The sequence below is a fragment of the Lasioglossum baleicum genome, chromosome 9 (genome assembly GCF_051020765.1).
Source record: "Lasioglossum baleicum chromosome 9, iyLasBale1, whole genome shotgun sequence".
Classification (NCBI taxonomy): Eukaryota; Metazoa; Arthropoda; class Insecta; order Hymenoptera; family Halictidae; genus Lasioglossum; species Lasioglossum baleicum.
This window is the reverse complement of record NC_134937.1, coordinates 3,106,058-3,129,965: the sequence shown is the minus strand read 5'-3', so window position 1 is coordinate 3,129,965 and position 23,908 is coordinate 3,106,058. Positions and strand designations below refer to the sequence as shown.

General features: G+C 42.3%; 4 protein-coding genes across 12 annotated transcripts in view; 3 read left to right on the top strand and 1 right to left on the bottom strand.

Moving 5' to 3' along the window:
* Mical-like (MICAL-like protein) overlaps window positions 1-23,908 on the bottom strand; it is a 118,716-nt gene that overhangs the window by 35,009 nt on the left and 59,799 nt on the right. The gene's annotated exons all lie outside the window — the stretch shown is intronic.
* LOC143212127 (uncharacterized) lies at window positions 438-1,079 on the top strand. The gene is made up of 2 exons (XM_076430539.1): window positions 438-800; window positions 874-1,079. Exons 1-2 carry the CDS (start codon window positions 438-440, stop codon window positions 946-948), a joined length of 438 nt encoding a protein of 145 aa, XP_076286654.1. The 3' UTR covers window positions 949-1,079.
* LOC143212128 (uncharacterized) lies at window positions 2,109-2,697 on the top strand. Its single transcript, XM_076430540.1, has 2 exons — window positions 2,109-2,490; window positions 2,564-2,697. Exons 1-2 carry the CDS (start codon window positions 2,128-2,130, stop codon window positions 2,636-2,638), a joined length of 438 nt encoding a protein of 145 aa, XP_076286655.1. The 5' UTR covers window positions 2,109-2,127; the 3' UTR covers window positions 2,639-2,697.
* Window positions 21,054-23,823, top strand: LOC143212401 (uncharacterized). The gene is made up of 3 exons (XM_076431184.1): window positions 21,054-21,267; window positions 22,143-22,861; window positions 23,514-23,823. Exons 1-3 carry the CDS (start codon window positions 21,054-21,056, stop codon window positions 23,820-23,822), a joined length of 1,242 nt encoding a protein of 413 aa, XP_076287299.1. The 3' UTR covers window position 23,823.

The window sequence follows — 23,908 nt, the reverse complement described above, 5'->3', positions numbered from 1 at the left end:
GCTCAGACAAGACATTTCTAGTGTCCAACCGCTAATTATGCGCGTTGCTAACCGGTTGCCGAAGAGTTTTATTCAAACTATATCTAAGGATGGAACTGGAAATCGAGGATGCCTCGTCTCTATGGATCCACTGGATGGTTTACGAGTTATAACAACGTTTTCTCCACCACCTGTGGCTGCAACATCTACATCCACTGAGACTAGAGCACGGAAGCGTCGAGGAGCTGATGGTGAACCGATTGACTGCACAACTACCCAACTAAGAGGAAGAGTGACCGGAGTTAGGGTATCTTATCCAGCTTCAGTGGTTGATGTATGGTCACCTCTTGATGATGCGGGAAAACAGGGAACTGCACGAGGAAGGGGGTCCGATTTATTACCTGGACGAAACATGGTACAACTCCGGGGAAGTTGTGAATAAATTATGGGTGGATACCATGGTCAGCTCCCCGAGAAACGCCGAAGAAAGGCAGCTGTCGATCGGCTTACCTGCTCCCGCTAATAAAGGAAAGCGGCTCATTATATTGCATATCGGGTCAGAGGACGGGTTTTTACCTGGGGTCCTCCTCTGCTTCGAATCGAAGAAAAACACAGCCGACTACCACCATGAGATGAACGGGGACACGTTCTTGGAATGGTTCAAGAAAATTGTGCCCACGCTGAAAGATAGGGCAGTAATTGTAATGGATAACGCTCCTTACCATAGCGTAATAAAGGAGCCTCATCCAAAACTGACCTGGAAGAAAGCCAGAATTGTGGAGTGGCTTCAGGGTAATGGGGAAACGATTGTCGCGGATCTGGTAAAGACGCAATTATTAGATTGCACCGAGACGTGCAAAATCAGCATTGAAGCATTTTGTTTCTTTGTTTCAGCTAAAATGGAAAAGCCAACAGCTACAGCACAGCCAGACCCAGATGCAGGATCTACTCAGCCAAAACCTAAAGTGAATCGAGGGAAGGTATCCAAGGCAAAGTCAACGGAGAAATTTCGACGCAATCTAAGTCGCAAACAGAACGCAGAGGCACGCCAGCGCGAATCGGCGAAATGGGGTTTTACCCTTGATAATGACACAGAAGAGATTTCTAAAACTTTAGAATCTATTCATCTGCCCATAGTCCAGCGGGCTCGCCCAGTCCCTGTAGCCACCAGGGGAATTGGAATCGCTGCTGCCATAGAATATATGAAGATGACCACCACTTGGAATTTTCCCGCCATTAATGAAATATGTACAATTCACCAGTACTACCGAGTGTCAATTAATCTGTTCTATGCGCAATGTGCCAATGCGCGATCTACACAAGCAGGACCAGAGTCATTTCAGATTTCCGAACCATATTACATGGATGAGCAGCTTTGCTTCTTCTTGGATCCGATTTTGAAGATGCCAATTTGCACTTCTTCAATACTATCAGCCATCGGAAAAGTGTCGGTTGGAGGTTATGACTGGCATTGTTTTCTCCCAAATCCAACTGCTGAAAGTCTTTGCAGTCCCGAATTTTGCTACTTGTATTTCCAATCTACAGTAGCTCGTGCTATACTTGAGAGCATGGTTGCTGTCAACGACGACAACCGGGAATTTGCAACAGCTTTCCACAACAACTGTCCCATACCGGGAGTGCAATGGGACCAGCTTACTGGACCCTTGATTAATATCGATGAGGTTTGGCCTGCGCAGTATGGGCCTGATCAGCTCAGACAAGACATTTCTAGTGTCCAACCGCTAATTATGCGCGTTGCTAACCGGTTGCCGAAGAGTTTTATTCAAACTATATCTAAGGATGGAACTGGAAATCGAGGATGCCTCGTCTCTATGGATCCACTGGATGGTTTACGAGTTATAACAACGTTTTCTCCACCACCTGTGGCTGCAACATCTACATCCACTGAGACTAGAGCACGGAAGCGTCGAGGAGCTGATGGTGAACCGATTGACTGCACAACTACCCAACTAAGAGGAAGAGTGACCGGAGTTAGGGTATCTTATCCAGCTTCAGTGGTTGATGTATGGTCACCTCTTGATGATGCGGGAAAACAGGGAACTGCGCGAGGAAGGGCATCCGATTTATTACCTGAACGAAACGTGGTACAACTCCGGGGAAGTTGTGAATAAATTATGGGTGGATACCATGGTCAGCTCCCCGAGAAACGCCGAAGAAAGGCAGCTGACGATCGGCTTACCTGCTCCCGCTAATAAAGGAAAGCGGCTCATTATATTGCATATCGGGTCAGAGGACGGGTTTTTACCTGGGGTCCTCCTCTGCTTCGAATCGAAGAAAAACACAGCCGACTACCACCATGAGATGAACGGGGACACGTTCTTGGAATGGTTCAAGAAAATTGTGCCCACGCTGAAAGATAGGGCAGTAATTGTAATGGATAACGCTCCTTACCATAGCGTAATAAAGGAGCCTCATCCAAAACTGACCTGGAAGAAAGCCAGAATTGTGGAGTGGCTTCAGGGTAATGGGGAAACGATTGTCGCGGATCTGGTAAAGACGCAATTATTAGATTGCACCGAGACGTGCAAAATCAGCACTGAAGCATTTTGTTTCTTTGTTTCAGCTAAAATGGAAAAGCCAACTGCTACAGCACAGCCAGACCCAGATGCAGGATCTACTCAGCCAAAACCTAAAGTGAATCGAGGAAAGGTATCCAAGGCAAAGTCATCGGAGAAATTTCGACGCAATCTAAGTCGCAAACAGAACGCAGAGGCACGCCAGCGCGAATCGGCGAAATGGGGTTTTACCCTTGATAATGACACAGAAGAGATTTCTAAAACTTTAGAATCTATTTATCTGCCCATAGTCCAGCGGGCTCGCCCAGTCCCTGTAGCCACCAGGGGAATTGGAATCGCTGCTGCCATAGAATATATGAAGATGACAACCACTTGGAATTTTCCCGCCATTAATGAAATATGTACAATTAACCAGTGTCAATTTACCGAGTGTCACTTAATCTGTTCTATGCGCAATGTGCCAATGCGCGATCTACACAAGCAGGACCAGAGTCATTTCAGATTTCCGAACCATATTACATGGATGAGCAGCTTCGCTTCTTCTTGGATCCGATTTTGAAGATGCCAATTTGCACTTCTTCAATACTATCAGCCATCGGAAAAGTGTCGGTTGGAGGTTATGACTGGCATTGTTTTCTCCCAAATCCAACTGCTGAAAGTCTTTGCAGTCCCGAATTTTGCTACTTGTATTTCCAATCTACAGTAGCTCGTGCTATACTTGAGAGCATGGTTGCTGTCAACGACGACAACCGGGAATTTGCAACAGCTTTCCGCAACAACTGTCCCATACCGAGAGTGCAATGGGACCAGCTTACTGGAGCCTGGATTAATATCGATGAGGTTTGGCCTGCGCAGTATGGGCCTGATCAGCTCAGACAAGACATTTCTAGTGTCCAACCGCTAATTATGCGCGTTGCTAACCGGTTGCCGAAGAGTTTTATTCAAACTATATCTAAGGATGGAACTGGAAATCGAGGATGCCTCGTCTCTATGGATCCACTGGATGGTTTACGAGTTATAACAACGTTTTCTCCACCACCTGTGGCTGCAACATCTACTGTTGATACTGAGATTACAGCACGGAAGCGTCGAGGAGCTGATGGTGAACCGATTGACTGCACAACTACCCAACTAAGAGGAAGAGTGACCGGAGTTAGGGTATCTTATCCAGCTTCAGTGGTTGATGTATGGTCACCTCTTGATGATGCGGGAAAACAGGGAACTGCGCGAGGAAGGGCGTCCGATTTATTACCTGGACGAAACATGGTACAACTCCGGGGAAGTTGTGAATAAATTATGGGTGGATACCATGGTCAGCTCCCCGAGAAACGCCGAAGAAAGGCAGCTGTCGATCGGCTTACCTGCTCCCGCTAATAAAGGAAAGCGGCTCATTATATTGCATATCGAGTCAGAGGACGGGTTTTTACCTGAGACCCTCCTTTGCTTCGAATCGAAGAAAAACACAGCCGACTACCACCATGAGATGAACGGGGACACGTTCTTGGAATGGTTCAAGAAAATTGTGCCTACGCTGAAAGATAGGGCAGTAATTGTAATGGATAACGCTCCTTACCATAGCGTAATAAAGGAGCCTCATCCAAAACTGATCTGGAAGAAAGCCAGAATTGTGGAGTGGCTGCAGGGTAAGGGGGAAACGATTGACGCGGATCTGGTAAAGACGCAATTATTAGACATTGCCGAAAAATATAGGCAGCCGGGAAAAAATTATGCTGTAGATGAGTATGCGAAAGAGCATGAGAAATTAGTATTGCGCCTTCCCCCTTACCACTGCGAGCTAAACCCAATTGAGCTAGCGTGGGCACAAGTTAAGCATTATATAAGGACGTGGAACACGACATTTCAATTGGAGCATATCCGTAATCTTGTGAACGAAGCCGTGGAGAACGTGTCCCCCACAAATTGGTAAAATTACATTGTCCATGTAAAGAAGGAAGAAGAGAAGTTCAGACAACTGGATCGGACAATCGATTCAGTTTTTGATGAGCATGAAGACTGGATTTCCGAGTCTGAGGGGGAAAATTCAAACTTGGACACAGAAGAACAGAATAGTTATTAAATAGCTTGTAAATAGTGGATTGTACACTGGTCGAAATAATGATAGGTTCATAGCCCGAACTAGCGTGTTTACTGTTGTCATTCTTATCTGCATCGTGGAACACCTCCTGTGGTGTTTGTTTATATTCAGAAAAGTCGTGTTCTTACTACTGTAGATGCATTTAGTTTAGTTTCGACAGCGCAAGTGTGTGGACGTACAGTCAGCGGCAATATTAAGTGGACATTTTAAAAATCGCATAACTTTCTAAAAGTTGGTCCAAAGGACTTGAATTTTTTTAAGATATTAGATCACGTAAGGGCGAAATGCCTGGCAAGGCTGAAAATTTGCGACCTTCACCCTTAAGCTCTCATCTTTAAACGTATGTAGCTCATTGAAATGTTGACCGATTTCGATGAAATTTTCAGTACGCATATAAGTTACCGAAATCTATAAAACGCATTTTTTAAATTATCGTTACAGGCCCACATAAAAAAGTTAACAAGACATTTTTTAAATTTTGTATGATTCCTACCGATTGCAATCTTAGTAAATTTTTGTTTACTTATTCTCTAGTCAACTGGTCGGTCAGACATCTTTAAAAAATTCAAGTCCTTTGGACCAACTTTTAGAAAGTTGTGCGATTTTTAAAATGTCCACTTAATATTGTCGCTGACTGTAATTGATTGTGACATTTGCTAAAAATTATTCTGGTAATAGAGCGAAATAATCTTAGGTTCACAATAATACTGTCCAACACCAAATTTGTTCCCTAATTACTGTTGGGTCTTTCTTATAGACTTTTTTGCGCTGATTCCGAATCGGTTCTTAATTTTTCTCCTATACGCAATTTTTGAGGAACATGGCTTTGAAAAAAAACAAATTTTGCAACATTAAACAAATATTGTGATGTTATTGTAAATGATATTGAATTGTTCTTTGCAGCAAAAGATTCTGTAGATTACAGTGATATCCAATATTAATACATTATGAATGTTTAAACATGTTTAAACAATCATTAAAGACGGAGAGACATCACTTTGCACCAATTTTTGAGGATATTTTTCAATTTATCTCAAAAAATAAGGGTCCAGCGGAATTGAACTATATCACCCGATAGAGCAGACTTTTATGTTGAGAAACCACACTTTGAAATCTGCAACTATGACGTTTTTTTCGAACCACAAAAGCAAAATATTTTAGATTTTTTTATTTTATGTAATAATCCTAACCCAATCTTAACCCAATATGGTACATATAACATGTGTAGCACATGAATTGCACAGAATAGCGGAGGAAATACAAATGCACTTTTCATTGGTCAATAAAGTAATACATAGCTACTGTAAAACAAATATTCTTGGAAGCTCCACGTACATAGAATAGAAGTTTACAAAGAAAAGCTGCCAAATGTTCCTTTACCACCAGAAGCGATCGTACCACGATGGGGAAGTAAGTAAATATATTTAGTAATAATCAAGTTCATTAAGACAAATTGAATAATTAATTTTGTTGAGGGATCTCTTTTTTTCCATAATACATGTACATATATTCGTATATCTCTGAACTCTGAGTAAACTGCCTAGAAGTATCTATCTTATCTCACTAGTAACCCGGTTAACCTGGTGTCTCTAGGCTGTGAAACCCGCTCTGTGCGGGTTAAACCGCTTCCGAGCGGGGTTAACCGGCACTCTCTGGGCCCTAAGACCCGTTCTCTCCGGGTTAGTGTGGGTTAGAGAAACCTCGCTCGGTTAACCGGGTTTGGGTTAGGGTTAGTCCGCGGTGGCAATTTTGCACCGAGACGTGCAAAATTAGCGGTGAGAATTCTGTTTCTTCTGTTTCAGAATGGATTCCGCTACTACAACAGTTACAGCACAGCCTGACCTAAATGGTTCAACCAAATCGCCAAAATCTAAAACTAATCAAGGAAAACCAGCGAAAGCCAAGTCATCTGAGAATTTCAGACGTAAGTTAGGTCGAAAGCAAAATGATGAAGCTCGACAACGAGAAGCATCAAAGTGGGGATTCACCCTTGACGACGAGATGGAAGAAGTTTCCAAAACGTTAGAGTCTATTCATTTACCTATTGTGCAACGAGCTAGACCAATTCCTGTTGCCACCCGGGGTATTGGCGTTGCCGCAGCGATTGAGTACATGAAGATGACGACAACATGGAACTTTAATGCCATAAACGAGATTTGTACTATCCACCAGTACTATCGCGTCGCCTTGAACCTGTTTTATGTCCAGTGTGCAAATGCTCGAATTTCTCAGATAAATCCCGAGTCATTTCAAATTTCGCAGCCGTATTATATGGAAGAGCAACTGCGTTTTCTTTTGGAGCCAATACTTAAGATGCCAATTTGTACGGCAACTATTCTGTCAGGTATTGGAAAGCTTTCCATTGGAAATTTTGAATGGCACTGTTTTTTTTTTTCACTGCGTTAACGACATGAGGGGACCGGATGGCCCGACGACATACCCCACATAGCATAAACTTCAGGTAGAGTTTACCCCGATGAGTGACATCCCTTCCTACGTCGGCTTCAATAGCACGTCGGTCCGCGCGCCTAAAAAGCTAGAACCGACGCAAGGAGGTAGACATTCGCCCGGTAATGCGTCGCCCTACAAAGGGTAGGAAAGGGACATACATTTGACCCATTACAGCCTTGCAATCGGAACCGTCCAATTGCCCGGGACGTACTTCACTAACTAACTAACTAACTACCCTGACGAATCGTTGGTCATTGTAACTGACACCAAGGCAGAGGTGAAACTGCAAGGTTTACTCGACCACACAGTACGCAGATTGATATTTTCAGGAGAAAACAGTTTTATGTTGAAGGTACCAGACGTTGATTTTCAAAATAACTATTCCTTCAATCTGACGTACAAATGGGGACTAGATGGCAGTTCGGGACATGCTCTTTACAAGCAAACATCAAAAACGATCGAACGACGAGCAAGAAGCGAACGTCGAACAGCAGTCTTGTCAAGTCCGTTGCCGCGAAACGTTGAAATAAAGTTAATTCGTTACCGTTTCACTGATGGCCATCTCTTACAAATTTGTACTTTTTTTCACATCATGCTTTCCGTTGTTGCTCAAATGGTAATTTAAATTTTTATTGGCTTTAAACGTGACATTAAAAACAATACAGAAAGTAAGTGTAATATCAGAATTATTTTTTCGTGGCATAGAACATCTGAACTTCCCTTCTCTTTTCTCATAATCTTTTAACTGAGGATGACGAGAAAATTCGTTATTCGTGTTCGCTATTACATCTTAGGAGCTATTCATTTTCTTAATTCAACGCATAACTTTTTCTCTTCAATGTATTATAGTATTAACCTTCGCTGCACAGAGGTGCCTCGTGCCTTCCTGGTCAGCTACGGATGGATGTACTTACGAGCAGTGTTCCGATTGAACCCACCGTTTTTCGCGCATTCGCGGCCAGGACAGTAGCGTATCTACAATGACGCAGCAGAGCGGCCAGGGGCGTGACGCCTTGAGGCAGTTATATTGGCGGGAATGTACCGGTGTTATTGGCGGACGACTGATGGACGAGAGACGTGACGCGGAACGAGGTAAGTATTGTTAATACTTTCAAAAGTCTTTTTTAAAAGTCTGCGGGGTGCTCAAGCTACCCGATTTCATCGAAATGGTTACGTTACTGAGGCCGAAATTGCCGCGCATGCGCGAGAAACGGTGGGTTCAATCGGAACACTGCTTACGAGAGGGGAACCGAAGGTACAAGGCACCGCTGCGCAGCGAAGGGGCGCGCTACACGAAAGAAAGGTTAGTGGGAGAAGCAGGCAACTCAGGGGCCCCTACCGTGCCCATCACTGTACTATAATATCCATATATATTGGTATAATGTATATTATATTTATGTTGATTCTAGTAAAACTTTTGTTATTTCAATTGTACTCGTCTTTTTTTTTGATAGATTGTAACATAAGTGGTTTTTCGGCACTGGCGGTCAACAGTGGTCGCGTCGTCATGGAGCTGCTCGGTTAACGGTCGGTTGGTTTCGTGGATCGCAAATTCGCGGTCGTACCGCGTAATAGCGGCGTTGTATTCAAAGTCTACGGCTGCGTCGGTATGATCCCAGGCTTGGCCGTCACCGGCAGTGGGATGAGCGATCGTCGTCTTGAGGACCCGATTGGTCCGTTCCAAAGGGGTTAGACTGGGACGTGCAAGGCGGCCGGGCAGAGGCCTTGGCGTCACTGCTAATCGAAGTATTGTTTCTGATGGTTGTCCAGGTCGGTCTGAAGCCGCTGGTACCGAATGGTCTTACGAATAGTCGAGGAGGTCTGCTTCTTCAAGCTCTGCTTGCCGCGGCGGCACTGAACGTCGAAGTTGTACTGCTGGTGGGTTCTCCACAGTCCCCAGCTGATGACTCTTCCGGACGGTGTATCAATGCTACGTAATCATTTGAGGGTGCTGGCGGTAATGTGGGTGATACGGTAATTCTCCAGGTAAGGTCGCATCTTCCGGATCCTCCATACGACCGCGAGATATTCCTGTTCGGTGACCGAGTAGTTTCGCTCTGCTCCGTTTAGCATCCGGCTCGCGTACGCAATGACTCTCTCCTCGAGGTTGAATTCCTGCGTGAAGACGCCTTGTGGTCTGTGGCGGTTTACATTAATCCGTAGCATGAACGGTTGGCTGAAGTCCGGCAGGCCAGAACGAGCGCGGTGGCTAGTTGTGCCCGAGGGGCTACAAGGGCATTGTTCTAGGCTTCGCCCCAACTCCATCCTTGGCGTTTTTGAAGGATTCAAGTTGCGGGATGCAACGGCGGTACCACAAGACAATCTCCAAGAACCGAAGGAGTTACTTTGGTTGGCCGGCGACGAAATGCTGCGGATGGAGCAGCATTCTGAACCTTGTCTGAATCGGTCCGGACTCCTCGGTTGGTGATTAGACTGGTGTCACAGGTAGTGGAGCTCGGCGCGGCAGAACTGGCACTTCGCGGAGTCATTGCAGAACCTTCCGAAGACTGCTGAGGTGTTCTTGGACGGTCTTCCCGAGCACGATAATATCGTCGAGGAGGCGCCGGAAATGGAGCGTGCTGGGCGGAGTCCAGCCTGAATGACATCACCTTTAACTGGTAGAGCCCTCCTCCAGGGACGGTGAAGGTGATGATCGGTTGACTGCCACGTGTCAGCGGCACTTGCCTATACCCATTCGCCAGGTCGATGGTAGCTTCAGCGTAGCTTGGGCTTCGGATAGTAGGTGGACGTTCTTCTCGGTAACGTTGTTGACGCAGCGGAAGTCGATGCAGAAGCATGGCTTGCCACTTGATTTGCGGACGATGACGACCAAAAAGCTCAAAGGGCTGATGGATAGTTTAATCACCAGTCTCGGAGCATGTGATCAACTTCTTCGTTGTTGATGACCTGCGCGGCCGTATTTTGCGGCGTCTATCACTGCTTGATCGACTCGGTTGAGATCACACGGATTTGGTGTTCCATGAGGCGGGTGGTCCTCTGGAGCGTGACGATTTGGGGTAGTACGATAGTTAAAAGCTTCTCGAGTTCATGGTCCTGTTCCAGTGTGCACTGCGATGGTCCGCGTAGACGGACTTCGAGCGGCAGAGCTCCGGGCGGTGAAACGGCGTGGAGAACGGCACGTCTCCTTTTGAAGAAGTTTTGTCGTCTGTGGACCTCAGCCCCGAGTCAGTACTTTCGGTACTAGACCTGGACATTCCGGCAGGTCTTCTTCAGCTGGTAGACGGGAGTAAGCACTCCGTGGCATCACATCAGCTGTCAGAGATCGCTGATGTTGTCTTTTGCTGGCTCCTCGGAGTTTTGGAGGAGCCCACGGACGGCTTCCTCCAGCTCGACGAGCCGCCTGTGGGAGAGGTGACTGCGGCGGAAAGACCCGAGGAAGTTTTCCGGGTCTTCCAGCTCCTCCAATCGTTTCGATGAACTTTGGAGAGCCCGGCTGCGGAGGATCTCGGACAAGCATCGCAAGGGTCTGATCGTGAGTATCCCGATAGCCTTTGTGAAGGTCATCCAGGCGGCCTAGGAACGTTTCGGCCCCCTTTTCGCCATTGTAGTAGACGTCCAATCGGTAGATCCGCTTTATAACGCTTGGATCCAGAAGCTTCTTTGCTCTATCCTCGCTTCTGCTTCTACATCGAGGTGAAGGCGGGCGGTGATCCGTGTTTGAAGCTCGTCCATGGTCGCGGTGGTGTCGAATCCTAGTTGGCGGGCTTCCTGGGCTGCTTTATGATACTCATTCGGGTTTCTCTCGGATACTGCCCCTGTGCGGGCGCCATTTGCAATGGTAGGTATAGTAGGGTATACCGGTCAGTCGGCCGCTCGGGTTCTCGGAGCCCCGAATGAGTCATTAATCACCACGTGGATCTCGGTACCAATGATGTTTCTATATTTTGGCTATGTACAATGTGCTTAGACCTAGTATATACAGCGGTTTTACCTTACGGTTCGGCGGCGACTGTACATTTCATTCGACACGATGACTTTAAACAGAACAGCGGTTAGGGATGCGGACGTGATGAACTTTGTGGCCCTCTTTGTCGGACCAAAACGGTATACGGTGCGGCGGACTTATCAACTAGGCGGAAATCGTTGCAGCGGGTATGGCCGAAGTGACGGACTTATAACTAGACAGCGGATGTTTATACACACTAAAAATTTTGTACCTGAATTGCAACGAAGTGGAGTGAAGTAGAAGTTTATTTTCTGTCTTAATATATTTAATAGATTGAAAATAATGTAACAGTCTTTTTGAATTTCCTAATGGTTTTACTTCTTTAAATTACACCTCCCCTTTTTTGTGATAAATGCATAAAATCCGCGGTCTAGTTACACCTAAACGGTAACGGTTGCTGATCGGGTAGCTCACAGCAAGGTTGCCCGGCGGTGTCCGGAGGCTTAAGCCTTGAGCCGTTTGCTCATTTCGAACTTTTTGACTCGTTGCCTCGATGACGAGTAACCGTAGGCACCTACACACAGTGTGCCCAGACGGGATACCTTTTCTCGCGCATGCGCGGCGATTTCAGCCTCAGTAAAGTACGCTTCTCGAGGAAATGTGGCACCTTGAGCGCCATGAAGAATGTTAAGAAATTGATAGGATCTCCATGGAGCCTACTACATGTTTGGTTCTTTGACTTTTGCACTCCTAAGTCGTCCATTTGAACTACTGTGCGTCCCGTCAATTAATTATACTGGTACATTCCCGCTGATATAGCTACCTCAGGGCTCTGCTACATCATCGCCTCATCATAGATACGTTACTGTTTTGGACGCGCATGCGCGAGAACGTGTCCCGTCTGGGCACACTGTCTACATAGCGTCCCGCGTACGTAAGTAGGCGACGCACATACGGACTTTCTCACGCGAAAAACGTGGCCATCTCAGGACAGGGGCGTGCGGACCATGAATCTTTCGTACGTGCGCCGACCCGAAGGAAGCTCGCTACAGGGGACATAACTGATACAACATCGCAAGTGTTCGTAATTAAAAAATAACCCAGTTAAAGGTTCATTCCTCCGAATGGTGTGATGTAGTAACATTTGAAACATGCTAAAAGTGCTTGGCTTTACATATGCATAATTTATGTAGTGTTGAATTTCTAAATCAAAAACTTGTATTTATGTTCGCCTAAAATTCACTATCAACAAATATATTTTAAAAAAGGGTAATCGATTTTACAAAGTAATAATTCGTCGTAATTTTTTAAATTCTTGTGAAAGTATACACACACGCGCGCGCGCACAGCGGTTCTGATTGGAACAGTTATGCAGAACCGAAAAAAATGTAACTGTTATTAGGTATATCGGTTCCGACTAATATCGGTTACGGTTTTGATTCTTGGAAATCGTCATTAAATCGGTTCTATAACTCTTTATTTTTCGGTTCTGCATTTCGAAAAAATAAATAATAAAATAGTAATAATTTAATATTTAGTTAATAGAGAGAGAGAGTAAAATAAAATTGTATTCATATTTCGTTTTAGTGATACATACTTAGTTTCGTAACGACTTCTTAAATATAATATTTATAATTTGTTAGTTAATCTCTTTAGTGATAAAGTGATAATTTGTTGAAATTTAAATATAGGGGGGTCGGTTTTAGTTTTCGAGATATTCACATTTTCGTATGCGTGGTCGGCCCGGCCCTCTCCGCCCTCTCCACCACCTAACCACAACTCATTCGGTTCGCAAGATTTTTCCATTGCAAAAACCAAGGTTTCAAGTAAAAAAGGAAAAATAAAAAAACAATAGGAAGATTATGCGATCGGAATGGGTTTGGATTAGGTTGTGGCAGGAGGCGGAGAGGGCCGGCCGTCAGGAGTAGTCTTTCAAAATTGAAAGCTCACCCTATATATAACATATTTAAATTTCATCAAAATCGGAGAACAGTGGTACTTTCCGAATAATTACCGAGATCACTTCATGTGGCACAAGACTACGTTGTTCAATTGGAGACTCTATTCTTTAATTATTCTAAAGAATGTACGCGAGTAATATTTGGAAAGGTCGATTATAAGAGAAGGGCAGAAGCAGAAGAAGATCAAGAAATAAATGAAACCAACAAAAAAATAAATGTAACTTGATGCATGCTTGTGTGAGTTTTATAACTTCGGGGCTTGAAAACAGTTATGATATTGTTTAATTCTAAATATGTGTTATGAAGGACCGAAATTTCTGTTCATATGGATTTCGATTAAGGTCCTTCATATATCGGATATCGGTCCTCATAGCGGTCCCCAGAGACTTTACTATGAACTTTGATACGAATCATTAATACGAACTTTATCATGAACTTTGATACGAAACATCATTACGAACTGTAGCACGAAGTTTGTTACGAAACATTATTACGAACTTCATTACGAACCATATTATGAACTTTTTCTTGTGAACTCATGAACTTTATGTGAACTTTATCTTGTGAACTCCTCCTTGTGAATTCATGCACCTTTTTTATGAACTTTCTATTATAAATCTTATCATGAACTTTATTATGGACTTTTTTATGAACTTGTGTCATGAACTTTACCTTGAACTGTTACTTTGAATTCTGAACTTTGAACTGTTGAACCTTGGACGTTCCAAGAGTTTATGACAAGTGTGTGATTCGTGTACGCATTCTTGTGCAACCCAGAGCGTTTGATTGCTCTTGAACCAGCAGCAATCTTGGACTGAACAACGCTCTAAACACCGGTGCAATTTGTATACTGGTATTACGATAGGGACTTAATACCGGTAAAATTTTGATACCGGTATTGGGCCAACAGAACTATACGGGTAACCGATATGAAATACCGGTATTTTTTCGATTTTTCCATTGCTTAGGATGTCCCAAATAAAAAAGGGACTGCATGCCACGTACCTCAGAACCGCCAAGAAGCACAGTCACTTACATCAGTTAAGTATACACAATATAAATATGTTCTCCGTCGTAAAACTATAACCGCCACGGGAAGCAGGGGGAGAAAACTCTTATGTATGGCCTTGGACCGCCTAGTATAGTTTGAGGGAACTAGACTAGATGGCACCACGATCACAGCACTGTAGGTTTAAGCGCCTCTCAAGGAATAAGGGCTCACCGCGCCTACTCGCGGAGGTTCAGAAGGGTATGTCTTCGTAAGTTCGAAAGGCCAGGAACAAAGAACACTTCGATGCTTTTCCGACGTCTACGTCGTCGTGCCTCGGCGGTCCAGTAACGAGAGAGCTAACATGGCGGGTGGCTAGGCGCGCTCACCGCGTCGTCTAAACCCCCACTCGACCGAAACAGGGGAGAGGGAATCCACGATCCCCACAGCACTGTTTCATTTCCTGTCGCTATTGGGCGGAGAATTTGGCGCTAATATTTGACTACTACCTACTACCGCCAAAATCAACTTTCAATTGTCAATCACGTGCCCCGTGCTGTGATTGTGTTGGATTGTGTGGATCATTGCAAAACCGACGATTTTACAGGATTTTTTAAATAATATTTTATACTTTATCATCATAAAACAACATTAATAATCTCGAAAAAAGAAGTTTGCTCAGTGTTAAATCAATTTTACAAATAATTTTGCAAAATTGAACGACACCCGGGAAACTTATTTTCGAGCTTATTTTTGGAATTTTGTGCATAAATTATAAAATTTTTTTAAAGTTTTTTTTAGGATAGTGGACAGTGAGATGCAAAGGAGTGCAGCAGTTAGAAGAAAAAGTGAAAAACGTGCGTGAAAAAATAATATTAGTGCAGAAGACACATAAAACTATTTATATAAACAATTAGTGGACATTATAAACAATTTGGACAAAAAAACAATGGTGAAAGCTTGTTGTGTTCCACAGTATTCGTCGGGTGTGAAAGTCTCGGCATACTTTTTAACCCCAAAGACATCGAACAATCAGGGTCTTGGGCTAACGTAATTCAGTGTCCTGTCATACTTAAACTGACAAGCACTGAGAGACGTAAATACAGAGTGTGTTACAAGCACTTTGAAGAAACCTTCTTCCTGTGCTTCGCTCAGCGAAAAAAATTGAAACATGATGCAGTTCCAACTTTGCATTTGCCAGTGCAAAGTGAGAAGACGGAATATGCACATGAAAATATAGAAGCAGAAGAATATCCAGCATCTGCTACACCGCTGAGATATGAAGACGCTAATCATGAAGAACTGATTACGCCAAGGATAGATGTGGTTTATGAAGAAACAGCGTGGGATATTGATGGACACAACGAAGCTGGTCCAAGTACATCGGGACAGTTACAGCAGTGTTCAACCCCACAGAAGAACCAAAATGTACTGCTGCGGGGCATGAAAAAGTGCCAATTGACCCCAACTGCAGGCAGATTGTACAACGTTGCGAAGAAATTACTGAAACGCAACCGTTATGCAAACAGGAAGAGAGAAGATTTAAAGACACGACTGCAACGAGCAAGAGCTTTATCAGAATCTAGTCTGATAAATCGATTTGAAAATCTATCTGATACGCAGAAGATGTTCATCGAGATGCAGTTACGCACATCCAGATCCATGCCACAGGTGAATAAAATTTTTAGATGTAGTTAATAACATATTATTTAAATATCCAGCACTTACAGCCAACGAAATTTGCGAACAAAATGTTAAATAATATTATTGTTCACATGGGTCAACATGATGTGATGCACAGACAGTAAGAAAGGTAATGTTTACAATTGCAATATCTTTTTGCACGCTGTTCCACATGCATGAAGTTGCATGAAGTGCCTGAGAAATTCTATATATTTTCTGAACAAAATTTGAGATGGTACTTCAAAAAGTGTCCGATTTTGCATGGAATGACCCTATAATTAACTGGTTTTATGTTTGGATATGGCTGTATAATATATTTGACCTTTATTTAGTGTTGCTATGTAATATATATGCTGTATTTTCATTGCGTTATTTAATTGTAACTTATTTATAACTTTATGAAATATGTTTTCAGGGAAGGCGCTACACGACGGATGAGAAGATATTGGCCTTAGCACTTCTGAAGCAGTCACCAAAATCGTACAAGCTGCTGAGAAAGCTGTGTAATTTACCCAGCGAAACAACATTGAAGAAGATGCTAAGGAAAATTCCAGTCGAGACTGGAGTATCACAAGTTGTGATGGAGCATCTTCACCGTCAAGCGGATACCATGAGTGCTCAAGACAAATTATGTATATTGATGTGGGGAGAGCAAAGATGCAGGGTTACAAGAAAAAGTGAAGGAAATATTAGCAGAGGACGGAAGGGGAGAAGAGTGGATGAAGAGATTGGATAAGGAGAGAAGAGAAATCCAGGAAGGAAGAAGCGAAGAATAAAGAGAGGAAAAGAGAAGAAAAGTACATGGACAAAAAGAAGAATGAGAAAGAGAAGAGAGAGAGAGTGAGTGAGTGAGAGAGTATGAGTGTGCGAATGAAAGAAAGGAAAGAAAAAAAAAAATAAAAAAAAAAAAGAAGACTGAGTATAATATAGATAAAAAGAAATGTAATTAAATTAATTGTAGAGGGATCGGGTTCTCCCTGTAACCCGAAAGGGAACAGGAATAAATACATACATATTGATGTGGGATGAAATGTCTTTGAAGCCTCATGTGGACTACAATGCAAACACTGACAAGATCATTGGGTTCGAAGACTGGGGCACAAGAAGAATTGCATTCAGAATGCAACAGAAAACAAATTCAAAAAGAAGAACATCAAGAATTGCCGATCATGCCCTTGTCTTCATGTTAAGAGGACTGTACAGTGGATGGAAAATGCTCATTTCTTACAATTATTGCGAAGGGCAAACAAAGACACCGCAATTAATACAGTGCATCAAGAACATAGTGAAAGCACTGAAGAAAACTGGGCTACAAGTTGTTGCCACTGTATGCGACCAAAGATCATCGAATGTTGCTGCCATCAAGACCTTACAGGCAGACACACGGGCGAAAGAATTGAGACAAGGAGAAGAGCACTGTATGTATACATTTTATTAAGTTTTCTGTATAATTTGAAAAATATAATATTGAGACTCAATGCAATCATTTTGTACTTATAGGTGACATAATTGAAATAGATGGTATGCAATTAATACCATTTTATGATCCACCGCACCTGATCAAAGGAGTCCGAAACAATTTATTAAATAAGGATCTGGAAATAAATGTGACGCCAGGAAGAAAAGAATGCGAAAGGCAATTCGCATCATGGAGGACCATTGAGCAGGCGTATAATATGGACATCGCTGGCTACGTGGTACGCCCCATGATGAAGAAGCTGACGAATGAACATGTCGTAGCTCAGAGGATAAAGAAAATGAAAGTGAAGTACGCATCACAAGTGTTCAGCGAAACAGTGGCGTCACATATAGGATTTCTTAGCCGCCACCAATGTAAGTAAAAGTTATATTTCACTATATGAATAATATGGACGTTCTATTATGCTTGAATAACTAACAAAATATTCATTACTATAGGCGTTGTAGAAACAGACCATGGCCCATTGAAAATACAAAAGGAGGAAGGCCTCACGACAGCAGAAGTCCTTAACTTCTTCAACAAGCTGTTCAACTCCGTCAATGGACACACTGCAGCCTCAGAAGCTCCACTGAGGACAGTCGTATCAGAAACCAGTGGACATCACGAATTTTGGTCCGAAGCAAAAAGGAGTTTAAAATGTATGCGGTATGTTCACCCAGTTACAAAAGTGCCAGTGTCTGGAGCACTATGCCTCAAGAATTGGGTGAATACTATCTCTTCATTTGAAATTTTATGGAGATTATTGAAGAGACAGGGATATGAAAATTTCAAGACACGATACGTCAATCAAGATCCCTTGGAGAATATGTTTGGATGCATGCGATCTATTGGATATCAGAACGTAAATCCCACTCCGTATGGCCTCGAGATGGGATATAAAATTCTACTCATCAACAACATTACCTCCAGCCGAAGTGTTGGTTTCAACTGCGAAGATGTATGCAGTGGACACTTCCTGTTTATACTAAGGAAACTACTGACAGAAGAAGTAGAAGAAGAGACTGCGGTGTCCGAGGTAGTGGTGGAAGAAACGAGTGCTGCGCCTCAAAATTCTGAAGATATAGCACAAGAAGAATATGAAGACATTAATAACAGTGTTATTTTCAGAAAAATATTATGTGTTAACTCACACAAAGAATGTGAGTCGTGCAGAGCATCACTTCGCATATTGAACGAAGATGCATCAATACAGAATGTATTTAAAAAAATTGATACTTTGCTGCACAAAACCATGCCTCATGTGTATTTTAGAAGTAAACTCCGAGAATACATGGAGAACATGTTGCATGGGGATATCAACTTTCCATCTATTGTATGTACGCAGCATGCAGAACAATTGCAAAAAAGAATATTGACTGTGAAAGTCACGCACTTTATTGGCAAGTGGTGCACCACAGTCAATAAGATTCTATGTGGGAAGGACGTCAGAAGACGACGAGACGCAGTACTTCAGCAAGCATTATTAAAACATAATAAGCTTGGAAAATCTGCACGGAAGAAAACTTAAGAAGACATCAAGGAAGGTCAGTGCTATTCAGTGTATTTTGATGTCATCTGTGTATATTTTGTATATTTATGTATATTTGTGATTTATATGTTTTTTTGTTAAAGACGACCGAACTGATCGACAGCACCTGCGGGTCACCAGTTACATCGCGCCCCGCCGATCCCGCGAAATCCTCAGGTGGATCGAGTAGCTTGGGCTCGCGGCGGACGCGGGGGCGAGGGTATACTGTATTATGTATTATTAAAATTACATTAAAATAAAAAATTATTAAATTAAACTTTGTTTATACAAAATTATTGTATCCTTATCCTTATACTTAGAATTTAAAGTAAGCGGTATACTAGGTATATCTATAGCTATAGAATTGTATAGCTATATATATATAGGTTTTAGTTGAGGGTACTAGGATAGATGGCGGTGCTAAGGTCCATACATTATACATGGGAGATTGCCCTCCCTGATCAGTTCTTAGCAAGCATTCGCGTAGAAAGTATCGGAGAGCTTGCTTAGATATTATAATTCTACCACGTTTTTTTTTGTTAAATATCAAATGATTGCATAAGTTCGTACTAGATTGTTAAATTTTTAAGCTTTATTTATCAATTATATAGTCACCATTTCTTTTCTTTTATTTAAACATATTTCTTTTTAACAATCGTGGTTAGTTTGCTTATGCAATCATTCAAATACATAGTAGAGTGCAAAAGTAGTAAATACATTTAGTAGCAGTGAAAGAAGTGTTCTGTGGATATTATTATTAATCAGTGTAGTGAGTTGTAAGTTGTAATAATGAGTGTAAGTTCAGGAAGTTCGTTCAACGTGGAAAGCAACTCATTCGTGAGTGAAGAAGGAGGTGCTCAGCAATCCTCAGCGCTACCGGCTGTACTTCCTGCTATTTTGAGGGGAAGATTTTACAGCGTACTACCCGAAAAATGTGATGGACCCAACGCGACTGCACGGTGCAATTTATGCAGTCCTGAGCACGAAATCAAAGGTCAATGGAATTCGACCTCCAATTTCCTCACGCATCTTAAGAGGAAACACCATATGGAATATTTAGAATATCTAGATGATGCGTCGCAAGCCAGACGGAGAAATGCAGTCAATCGTGGTGCGAATCCGCAAGATAAATTTGAAATGAACGTGGCACGATTCATCATCGATGCAATGATCCCCATGCAAATTGTTGAGGGTGCGTACTTTAAAAAAATATTTGAAGAACTAGATATGGCCAAGAAAATGAAACCGATAAGTCGACGGACAATAGGTCGCCGTATCAACAAACTTTATGATGAAACAAGGGACAAAATTAAAACAGATTTGGGAAATGTTGAATATGTTTGTACAACAGCCGATATTTGGAGTGGCAAGCACCGCAGTTTTCTGGGCGTGACTGTTCATTGGATAACAGAAAATTACGAAAGAAAATCTGCAGCTTTAGGATGTCGAAGATTTCGCGGGACGCATTCATACGACAGAATAAAGCACTTGCTGCACTGTATGCACCGTGAGTTTGATTTAGATGCAGAGAAGATTGTGGCGACTGTCACCGACAACGCCAGCAACTTCGTGAAAGCATTTAATACGTTTGGTGTGCAACCAAATTGTATAGAAGAAATTGGATCAGTCACCGGTGAAGCCGAGGAAGGAGAAGAACCAGGAATGGAAGTAGAAGAAGAAGATGATGAAGAAGAAATGGAAGAAGAAAGAGAAGAAGAAGAAACAGAACAAGAAACAGAAGAACAAGAAGGAATGGACACACTTCTAGAAAATGTGTTACCACGACACATTCGATGTGCTGTGCATACGTTGCATTTGTGCGTCACGAGCGACCTGGCGCAAACGATTAAGAGAACAGAATACGTGGCAGTACTGCACACGGAGATTATGCAAAAGTGCAATATGTTGTGGAAAGTGTGCAATCGACCAAAGTCTTCGGAAATATTCAAGAACGTAACCGGCCACATGCTGAAAAGACCGGGCGACACTAGATGGAACTCCCTGTACGATGCTCTGCAACAGATAGTAGAGCTAAAGCCAAAATTGGTTGAGATTGGAAGAGCTTTGGGTCTCAAAAATATATTGAATGAAAATGACATTTCATATATTGAAGAGCATCTGAAATGCACGGGACCTATCGCACAAGCGATCGACATTTTACAAGGCGACAAAAATATATTTTATGGAACGCTCGTACCGTGTTTATTCACTTTGTTGAGGAGGAAGCTACGTATGTTAGCTGCAAACCAGTGGAGATTCTGTGATACAATTAGTGAATCATTATTAACAAGTCTGGACTCCAGACTCTGGAGAAACGATTCCATCACATATTCACGTTTGCATCCGATGAATCAAAATGTGCGGCAGTGGGCGCCTTGAGCCACCCAAATTTTAAAAATCGGTGGTTTCTATGTGTGGACGACACGCAGAAGGACGCTTTAATCAAAACTTTGAAAAGTACAGTCATGGAAGAAATGAGGAAAAACAACGATGCAATCACAGCAGCAGTAACGCAATCAACATCGCCCGATGACTTTTTTGATTTTGGCGAAAGCACTGGGACGGAACAAGTTACAGACTATTCTTCCAAAGCATCACTGGAAATACTACATTATTTCGAAGACCAACGCAGAGATATGCCAGTTTTGGAGAAGTATGTCCACATGAAAAAAGTTTTCCGTAAGTATAATACACCAGTTCCATCCTCCGCACCTGTCGAGAGATTGTTTTCTTATGCGACAATGACAAATTGTCCAAAAAGAAATAGACAATCCGCGGAACTCTTTGAGAAAAGAGTTGTTTTAAAAGCAAATATGACGTATATAAAAACGTAAAAATGATAATTGTATTCTAACATGAAAACATTGTAATTACAGCTAAAAGATCAATAGTAAATAACCGACGTCGAGCTGCACACATGAAAATAAGTGTGCAGAATCACTGATTCCATCAGCGATATTACAAACAATTTAAATATTACAGTAAAGATGTAATAGACCGACGTCGAGCTGCACACATGAAAATTAGTGTGCAGAATCACTGATTCCATCAGCGATATTACAAACAATTTAAATATTACAGTAAAGATGTAATAGACCGACATCGAGCTGCACACATGAAAATAAGTGTGCAGAATCAAAAAATTTAAATATTATAGTAAAGATGTAAGTCACAGTGGAATAGGCCTACAGGGGATACCACTGACAAAAAAAAAACGCATCGACAGTAGTACCTCATGGGTGATGTGGAAATCTATTGACACGCGCAAACCTATATTTAGGCATTTATTTATTGTTCTTTTAGATCTGTTACAGCCATGAATCAGCTGAACTGATTCGTCGTCGAGTGGATGAGGAACGGCACTACCCCCCGCCCCATGCAGAGACCGTGGCGACGGTGGATCGAGGATCAGCTGGCAATGTAAACATGCTAGTCAATTTTTGATTTCAACATTTTCAAGTTGACCCATTCGTTTTTTCGTATTTCGCTAATGTTTCTTTTCTTTTTGTCCTAGCCATGAATCAGCTAAACTGATTCGTCGTCGACTGGATGAGGGACGGTATTACCCCCCGCCCCATGCAGAGACCGAGGCGACGGTGGATCGAGAATCAGCTGGCAATGTAAACAGGCTAGTCAATGTAAACGGGCTAATGAAATTCAGTGTCCTGTCATACCTAAACTGACAAGCACTGAGAGACGTAAATACAGAGTGTGTTACAAGCACTTTGAAGAAACCTCCTTCCTGTGCTTTGCTCAGAGAAAAAAATTAAAAAATGATGCAGTTCCAACTTTGCATTTGCCAGTGCAAAGTGAGAAGACGGAATATGCACATGAAAATGTAGAAGCAGAAGAATATCCAGCATCTGCTACACCGCTGAGATATGAAGACGCTAATCATGAAGAACTGATTACGCCAAGGATAGATGTGGTTTATGAAGAAACAGCGTGGGATATTGATGGACACAACGAAGCTGGTCCAAGTACATCGGGACAGTTACAGCAGTGTTCAACCCCACAGAAGAACCAAAATGTACTGCTGCGGGGCATGAAAAAGTGCCAATTGACCCCAACTGCAGGCAGATTGTACAACGTTGCGAAGAAATTACTGAAACGCAACCGTTATGCAAACAGGAAGAGAGAAGATTTAAAGACACGACTGGAACGAGCAAGAGCTTTATCAGAATCTAGTCTGATAAATCGATTTGAAAATCTATCTGATACGCAGAAGATGTTCATCGAGATGCAGTTACGCACATCCAGATCCATGCCACAGGTGAGTAAAATGTTTAGATGTAGTTAATAACATATCATTTAAGTATCCAGCACTTACAGCCCACGAAATTTGCCAACAAAATGTTAAATAGTATTATTGTTCACATGGGTCAACATTGTAGAAATCTACCATATCGACATAATCGCGACATCTGTTGATTACTTTGTTTATGCTCGTAACACTCTATTGCGTATTTACACATTGTAACCTTTATAGTTCTTCTCTGGCAAACCGCCACACTGTACACATGTGTTCTTCTCTACTCTCACATATTGCAAATATATAATTCTAATAATCCGTACGCTTGGTATGATATACACCACTGCACCAACAAACATGATGTGATATACAGACAGTAAGAAAGATAACGTTTACAATTGCAATATCTTTTTGCACGATGTTCTACATGCATGAAGTTGCACGAAGTGCCTGAGAAACTCTATATATTTTCTCAACAAAATTCGAGATGGTACTTCAAAAAGTGTCCGATTTTGCATGGAATGACCCTATAATTAACTTGTTTTATCTTTGGATATGGCTGTATAATATATTTGACCTTTATTTATTGTTGCTATATAATATATGCTGTATTTTCATTGCGTTATTTAATTGTAACTTATTTATAACTTTATGAAATATTATATGTTTTCAGGGAAGGCGCTACACGACGGATGAGAAGATATTGGCCTTAGCACTTCTGAAGCAGTCACCAAAATCGTACAAGCTGCTGAGAAAGCTGTGTAATTTACCCAGCGAAACAACATTGAAGAAGATGCTAAGGAAAATTCCAGTCGAGACTGGAGTATCACAAGTTGTGATGGAGCATCTTCACCGTCAAGCGGATACCATGAGTGCTCAAGACAAATTATGTATATTGATGTGGGATGAAATGTCTTTGAAGTCTCATGTGGACTACAATGCAAACACTGACAAGATCATTGGGTTCGAAGACTATATTTGATAAAACGGTGCCAATGAATCCACTAACTGAAGCGGAAAAGTTAAATTTTCGTACGGCCACACATTGTCATGCCTGCGAGAAACCGT